At 39.0% G+C, this 14,560-nt stretch overlaps 1 protein-coding gene across 4 annotated transcripts in view; it reads right to left on the bottom strand.

The window, feature by feature from the left end:
* The window catches only part of MAP3K7 (mitogen-activated protein kinase kinase kinase 7), a 65,638-nt gene extending 53,688 nt beyond the window's left edge, over window positions 1–11,950 (bottom strand). For 3 of the 4 annotated variants that reach the window (XM_065888459.1, XM_065888461.1, XM_065888462.1), the window contains exon 1: window positions 11,830–11,949. In XM_065888459.1, the coding sequence (XP_065744531.1) occupies window positions 11,830–11,949 (120 nt within the window). Of the gene's footprint in view, window positions 1–11,829 lie in introns of all 4 variants that reach the window. The other variant, XM_065888460.1, reaches the window with a different exon arrangement.
* Between the last annotated feature and the right edge of the window lie 2,610 nt (window positions 11,951–14,560).

The following is a 14,560-nucleotide window of genomic DNA, read 5'->3' as shown; positions in this document are numbered from 1 at the left end:
CTACGCTCGAGTGCCAGACACAAGAGATCATATATTGTATGATTCCAGTTATATAAAATGTCCAGAAAAGGCAAATCTTTAGAGGTAGAAAGTAGATCAGTGGTTGTTTGGGGCTAAGAGTGGAAACTGGGATTAACTGTAAATGGGTAGGAGGAATCCTACACCAAGGTGATGAAAATGTTTGAAAACTGATTTCTGGTGATGTTTGTACAACTTAGCAAATTTGTACAAATTATTGTATACTTCAAATGGGTAAATTTTATGATATGTAAAATATATCTCATTAAAGTTTTTTTTTAAGTTAAAAATAAAAATTGACAATATGTTGTATTATTGTTGAAGCTGATGGGTAGCTCATGAATTCATTCCTCTCTCAGGCTATTCGACTTCTATTAATGTTTGAAATTTGCCAAAATATTAAAACAACAACAAAAGAATAGCTTTAGATACTTGTTAGAACAAAATCATTCTACATTATCACTGTAAATGACCTTAGTTAGGTGCCACCTACTCCATTTCAACTTCCAACAGACCTAAGTACTTCCTTAAGCAAAAAATCTAATTCCCTGTACAGCTCTCATTTATGATGTACTTTCTATATAGCAGGCACTAAGCTAAGTGCTTTACATACATTGCATCATTTACACAACCTTAGGTGACAGGTACTAGAGGTATCTTCATTTTACAGATGAAGCATCTAGGTTTAAAGAAATCAACTAACTTGCCCAGGGCTATGTAGCTAGTAAAGAGCAAGTACAGTCTGATGCCAGGAAGTCTAACACCAGAATGTTAGAGATCCTGATTTGTACACATATATCTGTATTATATTTCGGAAAGGAGCAGTTATATCTTCTCTTGGAGGAGGAGTCTTCACTTCAGGCAAACTTACATGTACAGGGACTCCTTGTAGAGTAAGAAAGGGGCGCTTATAACTACCAGGACAGTAGTTGTAAACTGAGATGGATGGCCATTCTAGCCATACCTCAAATTCCAGTTCAAACATTACACAAAGCAGTATGGACATTTCTCATGTTGCTTAATGTATAAAACCATCCAAATGGTTAACATTTACTGAATGCCTATCATGTGCCAGGTACTAGTCTATGTGCTTTCATGCATTAACACATTTAATCCTCCTCCATTAAGGTAAGTAGTAAACTGAGTCAGACAGTTGCAAGTTGCCCAAGATCACAGGGTCAGAGAAGCCAGGATTTGAAGCCTAGAGTATGTAATGACCAATTCACTCTATATTCAGCCTCTGGATGTCATTAACTTAAAGGAAACTGGGCTGTCTTTCCTTTAGTGACTTTCCCTTTTTCCATTCCTAGCCCTGGGTGCTCAGGGACCTCCTGCTTAGGCTCTAGCCCTCCTCCACACCTCTCATGAGGGAAAGGAACCAACGTCAGTTATTTGGACTTGTCATTCAGTTACTTTAACATGAATGATTATTGGTTAAACCTAGTACCATCAGAATAACAGAAAAAGTACACCTAGGATCTGGAACCTAACAGACTTGAGTTTAAGTGTAGGTTCTGTCTGCCTATTAGTTACCAATACTGGGCAAGTTAATGTCTTTGAGCTTCTGCTTTCTCAACAGTAAAAGGGAGATGCTTACATTTTCCTCAGCGAATATCTATAGTGTTCATAAGTCAAAACCAGGCATTTTCTTCAATATTACAAAAGAATAATAAGTGCTTGGAGTTGGGTATGAATCAGTTTCAGGAGCTATATTCCTCATTTCTCTCACAATTAACCACTATGAATAGCAAACAGGTCCTAAAATGAATTTCAACTTTATGACAATGTCGGCTAAGAAAGCATGGATGGAGACCAGCCAACTTATTGATATTACTATGAAATAATGAGTGTGAAGTAATTTAATATATTCTTCAATTATATATTTACAAATACATCAAAGCAACTGGTACTCGGTAGGTCTCCTCTTGTTTCATTTTCCTATTCTCAGAAATGTCCCTGCAGGGATTCCAAACATTGCATTTGTGGATCATACATCTGTTGTAAAAACTGTGTAAGGTGTGCATGACTAATTGTGATGCACAAATGCCACCTAGTGCTGAGATGATGGCTGACTCTAAGTTTGCAATGTAAAACTATGGTAACAAAATGTGGGCAAGCAAGGACATGATAAGCTTCCTCCCTTTTGTTTAAGAAAGCAATTTTTTGAACTGTCTGAAATACAAACAGGCATATTCATGTAAGATGAGAGCCCATGTACTTAAGAAGCCTCCACTCACATTAGGGCCATATTATATTTCACATGTATGGTGAAACAACAGATCTAAAATGATAATAAAGTAAGTCCAAGATGCCCAAGGTTGTACACATAAACTGAAATACATGATAGAAAAAATAACTGCTGTGAATTCAAAGGTTAGAGGCACAGAGTCATTGCTTCACAAATTATATTTCTGTGTATCTAATGATTCTGATCACCAGTTCCAGTGTGTGGAGGGGGGTTTCCCCACACTCCCAAGCAATTCTCAGATACCAGCTGGACATCCTACCATTCAGCTCAATTCTGACATTATCCACCTGGAGAGAGCATCAGATCCCACAGGTTAAGGGCTCAGCTCTACCAGAGTGCAACCCCTCCCCCTTGAGAGGCCAGTCACAAGCCAGGTTATCTATCACCTGTGCTTCTCATCAACCAGCTATAGACTGGAGGTACCAATGACTCCCTCCCTTGGGTTTGATTAATTTGCTCAAGTGGTTCACAGAACACGAACACTTTACTTACTAGATTACCAGTTTACTACACAAGGATATAACTCAGGAAAAGCCGGGCAAGGTAAGCGGAAAGGGCACGGAGCTTCCATACCCTCTCTGTGCCCCACTTTCCCCCAATCCTCACGTGTTCACCAACCTGGAAGCTCTCTGAACCCTGTCCTTCTGGGTTTATATGGAGCTGTATTACAGGGCCATGAATGATTCAACCTCCAGCCCTTCTCTTCTCCCCAGAGGTCAGAGCAGTGGGACTGAAAATTCCAACCCTCTAATCACATTGTTGGTTCTCCTGGCAACCAGCCCCATCCTTAGGTGTGGTCCAAAATTAACCTTGAGACATCTTTATCTCTCTCTTCACTTATGAAAATCAGAGAGTTTGGGGAGCTGTGAGCCAGGAACTGTAGACAAAGACCAAATATATATATGAGAAATATATTTTGATCATTTGAACGACCAAGTACCTATTTCTTATAAATCACCATATCACAGAATCAAAATGTGACTTCTCATTTTTTCAAATGGCATAAATATTAGGAGTGAAAGAAAAAATATATATAAAGAATTGATTCCTGCCTTTGTGGGATGAAAATGAGGTAGAGAAGAAATTCAAGACAAAACAACAGCATTGAAATTTTTAAAAGAAACACTTCCTGGCTGAAGAGAGCCAAAGGTGAGAGTCCATGATGGCGGCTTTCAGGACAGACTTAGGGCTTCAAGGGCAGGAAAGACCTATTCCCATGCCCCCTCCCTCCCAACTTCTCACTGAGATCCCCAGGAGGAAGCAGCCTCACAGGATATGCTTTGCCAACATGGGAAGCTGCAAATGAGTAAGTGTGGCAAGGGAGACAGTCAGAGGGAGGCCCTACCCAGGTTCTCTCAGCCCCGACAGTACAGGGAAATGATACAGAAAAACTCTTGCCAAGAGAAAAACAAGGTAACTGAAGAGTTTTCTGACTGCAGGAAGGAGGCTGTTGGATGGTACACAGCTCAAATACAGGGAGCTAAATGTAGAGCTCAGCTGAATTTCAGAGGATCAATGAAAGCCAAAGGGGAAGGCCTAGTCAGCAAGCATGGAAAAATGGGTAAGATCTCCTGCTTTCAAGGGGTGAAGTGAGGCTAATGCCAAGAGAATGATGAACTTCATTTCTTTACTTCTTAAACCAATATTTCTTGAATGTCTACTATATCCATCTGGGATACAAGAGATACAGCTGTAAATAAGACAAAGGCCCTGATCTACGAGGCATGTACTTTCAATTTAAGGGGGGCCGGGAGAGGAAAGAAAAGACAGTCAATAGACAAAAAAATGAATAAGAAAAATATCAGCTTGTAAAATAAATGCTGTGTAGAAAACCAAAAAATTGAATAATGTGACAAAGAGACTGGTGAAACTTATGGCTGGATAGTATGAAATGCCATCTGAGGAGGTTACTAACTTGATATTTGAATGACACATGGAACCAAGCAAAGAAGAAGAAACAACTAAAGTAAAGGCCCTAAAGGGGGAAATAAAACCCTCATTTCCTATTCAACAATATTTGAACCCCATCAATAGACTAGGCGTTATCCTACGCATTCCAGATAAAGAAGGGAACAAACCAAACCAAAATCCTCGCTCTAACTACTTATATTCTCGTGGAGGGAGACACATAAAGAGGAAGCAAGGTTTATTTTTTTAAAAAAGATATATTTTAGAAACTAATAAATGCACTAAGAAGAAAAGCAGCATAATTGTGTGTGTGTGTACACGTGCGTGCACTACCCCCACCCCAGTTCTAAACAGGATAGTCCTGCAAAGCCTCACTGAGAAAGGTGATACTTTAGTGGTGACCCAGAGGAATACTTGGAGTGTTTGGTGTGAGTGGAGCATAGTGGGAAAAGGGAAGAGTGATGCAGGATAAAGGTGGAGATAGCACTGACATATACACACTACCAAATGTAAAATAGATAGCTAGTGGGAAGCAGCCGCATAGCACAGGGAGATCAGCTCGGTGCTTTGTGACCACCTAGAGGGGTGGGATAGGGAGGGTGGGAGGCAGATGCAAGAAGGAGGGGATATGGGGACATATGTATACCTATAGCTGATTCACTTTGTTATATAGCAAAAACTAACACACCATTGTAAAGCAATTATACTCCAATAACGATGTTAAAAAAATAAAAAAAGATAAAGCTGGAGATAGAGGCAGACTCTGGATCCTGAACGGCTCTTGGCACCATGAAAAGGAGTTTGGATTTCAGTCTAAGTAATGGGAAGCAATTAGAGGAATTTAAGGAGGAATGTGACATGATTTTGCATTTAAAAAAAAAAAAATCATTCTGGCTCTAGTGTGAAGAATGGATTGTAGGGAAGCTAGCATATATACAAAGAGAGACCAGGTAGAGGCTGTAAAAGCAGCCCAAGCAAGAGAGAAGAGCTTTGAGGACAAGGTTGATGGTAGTGCAGAAAAATGGGCAGATCTGGGATAGGTTTTAGAGGTAAAGTCAATGATGATCTGCATGCAGGCAGGACAGGTGGACAGGAAAAGAGATCAATCAAGGATAACGTCTAGACTCAGCACCAGTTTAATGAAGGATAAGAAAGACTGGAGCAAGCAGATTTTCTTTCTTTTTTTTTAACGGCACAGAGTTCTGATTTAGTCACATAAAGCTTAAGATGCCTATTAGATATCCGAGCGGAGATATCAAGAAAGAAAGTGGAAACATGAGTCAGGGAGAAGTCAGGCAGGAGATGAAAACTTGGGAGAGTCATCAGCATTTAGTTGGTACTTCTAGTCAATCAACTGGATGCTGTGACCAAAAAATAACATGTAAATACTGGGGTCCCAGAACTGAGCTTTGAAGCACTTCAACATTTGGAACACAGAGGAGAAGGAACCAGCAAACACTGAGATGCAGCAGTCAATAAGGTAGCAGGCAAACCCGGAAAGTGCCACAAGAAGCCAAAAAAGAAGAGTTTCAAGAAGAAAGCAGACAAAAACAGCAAAAGCATTAAGCCAATGGCTCTCTAAGTGTGGTCTCTGGGCTGGAAGCATCTTCATTGCCTGGAAATTTGAGAAGATGTTATTCTCAGGTTCCCACCCAGAATTACTGAGTCTGAGGGTCCGGCCCAGCAATCTGTGTTTGAACAAACCCTTCAGGTGATTGTGATATTTGGGAATTACTGTATTAGGTTATATTAAAACCATAATTGTGAGACAGGACACTTCACTGGAAACCATGACATAGACCAGAGAGCCCTCCCTTGCCGAAGTTTTCCATAAATAATATGGACATGACATCTTGGGCAGGAAGAAAGGAAAAGGAGAATTCTTGTGAGCAACGTAATGTTTTTCCTGACACATGGTAGATCAGGAGAAAAGAGTGGCACAGATGGCAAACTGCAACACAATGGCAACTGAGGTACACAATGAAAAAACTAATATTCAAACTACAAAACACTGGAAGGAAGTCACTTTTTACTTACTACCAAATTTCTAACTCAAGTTCACAATCAAATATGCTTTTTGGATTGCATTCATATCTTAGTAAGGTTCTTTGACATATTATCATTAACAATTAGTTTGAACTGACAGCTTTCCCCAAAGATCAGTTTTCACCAAGAGTGTAAAAAACGGTGCACATCCAAATTACAAGTATCCCCTCCAACACACACATCCATCCAAAATGGTGAACCTAGAAATAAATATTTCAGATACTTTTCACAATCCCTCAGATGTAAAATTAGAAGAACAGAGGAACGCAAAGACAACTTTGGTTTTAAAAGGGAAATCAATTTAGAAATATTTCCTTCTGAATTTATGAATGTTTTCTAAATTAAAATGTTCTCAGATTAATTCTCTTATTATATGTAGCTCTCCCCCTATGGTTTAGCCCTCATGGTTTTGGGTCCACAACTTTAGTCTCATGTAATAAAGCAGATTTAAATTTAATTCCTTAATAAAAAGTACAGAAGAATAAGAGAGATGATTATAGAATATTTCCATACAATTAGTATTAAAAGGCACAAAAACCAAAATCAGAAGTTGGTGTATGTGTTTAAAGAAAGCAACTCCTTTAAAAACTAATTTCTTTAAGACAGAAGACTACTCCATTCCTTTATTCAAGTCAGGTTTTTAAAAACAAAAAACCATCTAAACTAAAACTACATGGAAAAGCATGTATGCCACTGTGCTCTTAATTTACTATGAAATAATTCTTAATTGTGCCCAATTCATGTTATTTTTAGTTCAGTGACTGTAGCTGTCAGTTTGCTTTGGCTCTGTTCTGTGGTCTATGTGAATGGACCCTGGCTGTGCTGCCACTACTCTGGCTAGAAATTTGGAACATGACAGAACAAGCATAGATCTTAACATTTATCAGTTAGAACCTGGAGCCTCCAACGATTTCAGAACTTCAATATCTATTAATAAACTGTTGCAGAGTAGAACTGCCATCTGCTGACAAGACAGACTTGATAACATAAAAGGAAAACTTTGATTATTCAAACTTTCTTTTGACTTTTTCATGCAGTCTTTTAAAACCAGCCATAAGACATCCGACCTGTTTAATAGGCCCTTCTTTCAAATAATATGCCCATGTCATCTTTTAAGCTACACATGCACAATATAAAAGTTACCGCTGTGGTTACCTCTTCACTGAGATAACAATTACAGATTTCTACTGAATACAATAATTACTAAGCTTCACGTGGAAGAGCTTATTAATAATTCTGGATGTTCATAATATTAATACTGACTAACAAATCTATAGAATCAGTTTATTCAGGCCACTGTAAGTTAGGTTTTTCTCTGTTATCAGTTGCCCATATACTTATAACGTAAAATTACAAAATGTACATCACTACCAAAGTTCTTCCTGTATTTCCCTTTAAAACAAAATCTTTGCATGTCTCCATAATGAAACTTAAGAAGATATAAATGCTGCAATGATTATACGTGTCTTGCACATATGCTATTCTTGACATCAACACTGTGGGTCTCCCCTTTAAAAAGCAACCATACTAAATACGGTCTTTTTAGCATTTTAGTAAAGGCCCACCAATACATGGCTTACTCTCAGCACCTCACCCTTTGCAGCATCTTTTACCCCTGGCTAAACCAAAGTATTTGCTAGGTATAATGGATTGTAATGGAATCAACATTTGCAAAGAGAATCAGATTTCATTTTTAGTGTAAATGCTACTTTAGCCGAATCACTAACTTATCTTAACCTCTGGTTATATCACATAAAAGAACCAGACCATATAAGAGAACCAGATGGACACTAAAATTCTCATGATTATGCTGTGGTAACTTCATTTACTCACTCAGCAACTATTTATAGAAAACCTTTAGATGCTAGGCATTGGAGTTACAAGTGGGAATAAGACAGGTTAAACTTTGCTGGGGGGATACATAATTTTGGTTACTGGTAAGTACCATGAAGGATAACAAAAATGACAAAGATCTAGGTTGCTCAGGGAAGGCTTCTCTAAGGAAGTAACATTTGAAGTGGGACTTGAATGGTGAGAAGGAGTCTGCCATTTGAAGTTCTGGGGAGAAGAGCATTAGAGGCAGAGGAACAACTGCAAAGAAAATTCATCTTAGTATCTTTCCCAATCTCTGATGCTTACTTTATTCAAAATGTAGTTTCAAAATCTTTCCCACTCAATGGAGCCTTCTGTGATAAACTCTACTTTCAAATTATGGGTTAAATGCTCAATTTACATTACATTCATAGTTTTAAATTTGTGGTCCTAAAAATCTAGCCTCACAGTAAGTCAAAGTTTTTAAGGAGAGAATCCTAGGATCCTTCTATTCATCTTCCATAATCTTAGCAGTATTATCCACAGAAGACACTGTTCATTAAATGCTCAAGACCAACTATTATAAAGGAAATCGGTATTTTGTTTCCCCATTCTTACAATAAGGTTTGGTTACAGAGTACTTCAGAAAGAACCAAAGTGACCCTGTAAATCCAAATGGAAAGAGCAAATGACTCAGGAGTGAGAAATCGCAAATTCATTTCCTGGCTCTACCATTTAATTAGACATGAGGCTCCTGGCAAATCAAACTCTATGACCATTTGTCAATATCTGTAAAATGGGGGTATCATTTGCCCTATTTAACCAGGATTAGTTAGTCACAAACTACAGTCCACAAGAGGTCATGATCACTGTTCTTAAAGCTTACTGTGGAAACACAGCATAAATACTGCAAACAATAATGTGTTTTCATTTCAGAACTGGAAGAGACCTTACATGATCTTGTTCAATCTCTTATTTTACATGAGAAATCAGAGGCCCAGAAAAATAAGGTGACTTGCTCAAAGTTACTGAAACACATTATGGCAAAATCCGTATGGCATTGACATTTTCTAAATACCCAGCCTACTGGGTACACTTTTTTACCACAACACACTGCCTTCACCACTTCCTGCAAGCTAGTCCACAATGTGCATACCTCACAGTTTATTCCAACAGTCTCTACACTCAGATCCACGACAAAAGCTAAATGACTTTAAAAAAAAAAAGTACCTACATAGGTTTCTGATGCTGAGACCTGACATAATTTGATATCAGAACTGAATTTAGGAAGTTCCACACTGATATTACTGAGTCATGATATTAGAGATATTAGAAATGTAAGGCGTAAAATCAGCTAATGCCTTAAAAATATGCACCTACGAAATGAATGCATATTTGGCTTATGGTTGGAGTATTTTTCTTACATAGTTTCCAACTGAATCGATATAATGCTGATTCAATTACACTTATTTGAGAAACAGAATATGATTTTCTTTATTTATATGCAATATACTGGTACCACATAAAATACTGAAAGCAACATAAAATACTTTTTGTTTTTAGTCACCTTTCTCTGTTCTCTTATTCAAGATTTTAAGCCAGAAGTAGAATCTAAGTTAAGAAATAGTTACTGAGTGCTGTGCACCCTAGATTATGCAACACTGTTTTAATGTGAAAATAAAGAATATAATGAAAATTATGTAACAGTTTTAACATTAGAAAAGTCTAAATTCAATCTTTAACATGAAATTAAACTGTGTAATAAAAAAGTGAGAAGAATAAAATTAGATGACTGCCTGACATTAGAAAACTTCAGCTACAAACAAAAATTTACTCCTCAGGAATGTCCTAAAAATACCAAAGAAAAATTGAAACATTATCTAAACTGAAGGAAGGGTCTTTGGAAACAGAACCTCAATCAGAAGTTAAGTGGCTTCGGAGGAAGAGCAGTAAAATGATAAATGACACCTTAGTAACCAAGAATGTAAAATGCTTTAGAAAGTAGTGTGGGAAAACTAAGGTGGTAAAAACCAAATGATGTAAGCCTGTGAAAGCATTTGGAAGACCATGAAGTACAAGTTATTATTATATGACAATCTGTAGTCTACAAGCATAGCAGTTCACCACAGAGCAGACGTAAATGCTTATTTAAAAACTGTAATTCTTTTATACTGACTCACCAAATTTTCATTCTTAAAAAAGAAAGAATGTTAGCCATGAAAGCTGGATCAACTATCCAATTCTTAAAAAGGAATTTATCATAGCCTCAATAGAACACACACACACACACACACACACACACAAATTTCCCCCCTCTTTCCAAACTATGGGTCCTTCTTTTAGCCATGTGACCTTAAAGCAGGTCACTGTTCCTCTCTGTAACTCAGTTTCCTAGTAATGTGTGTCAGGCAGTGTTGGGTGTTTTGCATGTATTACCTAATAAAGTCTGTTATACAAATAAAATGAAATAGAAATTATTATCCCTATTTTACAGTTAAGGAAATGAAAGCTTAACAAGGTTAGTCAAGAGACTTGCTCCAAATCATACAGCTAATAAGTGGCATAGCTGATATACTGAACCTTCATCTAACTCCTTCCAAAGGCTTTGCTCTTCCCACTTACACTATCTTGTAAAATGAGGTTGTTTTCAGTGACCTTTAAGGTTATTTTATTCAAGTAAAAATATGAGTAAATAATCCATTATTCTTCCAAAACATGCATAGAAAAAAATTATTTGTTGAAGGATAATTATCTCACTACTTTTAGCTTGCCACCACCTAAAAATAATTTTGAATTTTTAAAGTAGAGGTAATTGACAGTCTGTAATATAGGACATACAGGGTTCTTTTTGGTGTATGTAATGTAAGGTGCTTAGTACATTTTAAAAATGATAAACAAATGGTAAATAGCAGATACAATTTTCAACCAAAGTTTTAACACTTTCTAAAGTGTATCTTTACATATATACAGATTTTACTTTTCTAAATTTTGTGGACTTTACAACCAATCTCTGTGAATTTGGAAAGAAGCAGTTATTAAAGGCACATTATTACCTTGCTCTAAAATAATTTATTGTAGAATAAAGAATGGATTCGGGTTTTCTAACAGCGATTTTTGGTCTGATATATTCTGGTTGTCACCGAAATCATTAGTTATCTTTTCAGAATATGCTACTTGAAACATCTTTTCATCGTATAGCAGTCTACAGTACTAAAGGTGAAATCAATCTAAAGTAGTCTAATTGAAGGCAGAACACTTACTATTACGACTACTGCTCTATGGAATCGGCTAAGCTGAGAACCATTCCGTACTCGGGGAAAAACTGTGTTAGACCTGGGGATGTATTAATTTATCAAGCATCCATAGAAAACTCACTGGGCGCCAGACGCTGAGCTGGAAGTCGAACATAATAAAATCCTTGGCCCTTAACAACACTATGCCTTAGAGAACCAAAACTCCAAAACGGCCATGGTCTTTGATGAATTTTACTACTGAACAGATTCGAGAACTGGTGGACCACACGACCGCACCAGTTCATCCTTCTCTGTTTGAGATGACCCAAATCAAGGCACCGGAATAGCAAATTCAAACTCAAGAGTGCCGAAGTGAGGAAAAAAGAGAGCTACACCGGAGCAGGTGAACGCGGAGAGTCCCCTTTACACCCGGTCTCCGTGGAGTGTGGGGACACCCGGGTGGACCCCACGAAACAGAAGGGTCGAGGAGGCGCCTTAAGAGTCGGGACCAGGAAGAGACCTGGACCGGCCGGGGCCGGCGCCTCCGTGCCGGGCCTCGCTCACCTCTTCCACCTCGATCTCCTTGTAGTCGATCTCTTCAAAATTGAGGACTTGGGAGGGGGCTTCGATCATCTCACCGGCGGAAGACGAGGAGGACGAAGAAGCGGCGGAGGCTGTAGACATGATCCCTTGCGGAACCCGGGGGGCCAGGGAAGGTTGCGGCCCGGACAGTCCGGGGGAGACCCGCGCCCACCGGCCTCCGGACCGACCTTCAACCTGGAGCCACGGCGATCCGTGGCGGGGACAGGGGCTGCGGCCACAGCCGAGTCCCGGCTCAGGCTCCGCTGCGTTTTCCTCCGCCGGGCCCCGCCCACAAAACTTCCGGTTCCGGCCTAAAATCGGAAACCAGAGGTGGGCGGTGAGCTCAAGGGAGGGGAAGAGAGTGGTGACAGAGACAGAGAAAGGAAGGACGGGTTGGGGGTGGAGTGGGGGAGGGTGAGAGGCTAGATTGGACCCGTTGGACAAATTTCGCGAGATCTTTGTTAAAGGGCCTCAGCAACCGGAAGATACCGCGAGAACTGGCGCGTGACGTAATTAAAACGCGCGAACGGAAGTGGCGCAGAGCACGATGGAATATCAGTGTGGTTGGTCCTCTAGGAACCGGCGGGAAAGATAAAACCTTGGGTTTGTACTCTGCTTCGTGAACTATGTTGTGACCCCGCTCCCTTTTCCCTCAGAGACCTGCAGACGGACGGTAGAGTTGGCTTGAGTTTTTGTTACGAAGCTTACTTTTCAGTTTCACCCCTAAGCTAAACTGAACTATTTCTTAAAAAGCCTTGGAAAATGTGTTTCCCTCAATGTGTTTGGAAGGAAGCGGTTGCTACTGTTACTTTGAGCCAGTCCCTGATGCTATGAGAAATTCTAAAGAAAATAATACACAGCGAGCCAGCGCGTGTAACCTGATTAACACTATGTAGCCTCACGAACAGAAGTTAATATTAGGTAAGGTAGATACTTATAATTTGGCATAATTTGTCGTTCATCTGAATTTATGGGGTGTGTTATGGTACGTGTCGGAGTGCAGAGCACTGTGCTGGATGCTTTACATTTATAGTTTAATCATTAACAGTAGCCTTGCAAGTTAAATATTTTTGTTGCCGTTTTCAGGACGTGAGAAAATAGGCTCAGAGTAAAACAATTACAATTCTCACAGGCTAGTAGAACCTAAGTCCGAATATCTATAAGGCGGAAAGTAATGCCGGTGTTGTATCAATACTATCAACACAATTTTTAGTTTTAAACTAGCTGTTAAACTTTAGTCAGTTTGACCTGAAGCCTAACTGGGAAAATTGGAGTTAGAGATGAAGGTTTAAGGACCAAGGGTGAAACCCTGGGAATGTCAAATTCTAAGTCTCAGTATGAGACCGAAAAGGAACAGGCAAAAAAGTGGGGGAATGGTGATCGGAATATCCCTGTAGGAGAGCTTTTCAGTTAAGGAATAGCCAGCCAAATAAATGCTGTACAGAAGTAAGTTTAACTCATTTGGGATTGCAAATAGGTCATTGAATTTGGCAATTAAGAAGTATGAACTCCTGGAAAATATTCTGTCATTTTTTGTAGTTTTAGTAACACTCAATGGTAGTTTGGTGAACGGGTAAGAGAATGAAAGAAAGAATAATTTCTTCTCACAGCACAATCTCTGGATGATCTTACCCAGGGTCTTGACCACTTTTATGATGGTAACTCCCAATTTCTCCCACTGTTAAAATTTTTCCTGAATTCCGGACCTATTGGACATATCTATTTAGATGTAACGTAAGCACCCAAACTTCAAGATTCCAAAAGCGAATTCACAAGTTATTACCCACCACAGATACATTCTTCCGTGTGCATTTTGTGTCTCCATGAAGGATCCTATCATCTACTCAGTTGTCCAAGTGAGAAATCAGAGCTTTATTTCTACATGTGAAGTGATGCTTAGTGCACTAGTAACCCAATAGAAGCATATTAAATCGGTGGGATAACCATTTTTACCTGTCATTTTTTTACTCAAATTCCCAAACTAGGATGGTCACCTCTTAACCTTGTCCTTTCACTCTGCAGGTCATATCTAATTTCTCTTTTTAACATGTTGATCTTAATACAATGGATGCTACCAAGTGGGAATTCAAGAAATATTTGGAATTCAAGAAATATTTGTTATATGTTCTAGCTGAATGAATAGGTTTTGCCAGTCCTCACTTTCCCTGGAGTGCAAGATCTGTTTTCTATACCTTCAGTTTAGGACTAGAATCCTGCTGATAAGGGACTAATCACTACAGCCATGATGCTGTTATGCTTGATTTTTTCCCCCCAAATTTTGTTAAGAAAAACATCAAACATACAGAAAAGTTGAAAGAATTTTACAGTAAACACCTATATGCTTACCACCAAGATGCTATCATTAACATTTTACTATACCTGTTTTATCATGTATCTGTCTATCCATCCACTCATACATCTGTCTTATTTTGTTGGATGCATTTCAAAGTGAATTTCCTACATGATCTTGAACATCTACCCCAATACTGTACTTCTCCTTCTGTGTTTTATGCACCGATTTGGACTTCTGATATTGATAGTAATCTAAAATCAATTCTTGTCCTATTTGCTTGCAGATTTTCTTCCTCCCTCCCTCCCTCCCTCCCTCCCTTCCTTCCTTCCTTCCTTCCTTCCTATCTGGCACCTCTTCACTAGCTTCTGATAATGTCCCAGCTCTCAGCCCTGCTTATGTCTCTGGCTCTAGTCATCCCCA

Source organism: Phocoena phocoena, chromosome 12 (assembly GCF_963924675.1).
Source record: "Phocoena phocoena chromosome 12, mPhoPho1.1, whole genome shotgun sequence".
Taxonomy (NCBI): domain Eukaryota; kingdom Metazoa; phylum Chordata; class Mammalia; order Artiodactyla; family Phocoenidae; genus Phocoena; species Phocoena phocoena.
The sequence above is the reverse complement of the archived record's forward strand: the minus strand, read 5'-3'. Positions and strand labels throughout refer to the sequence as shown.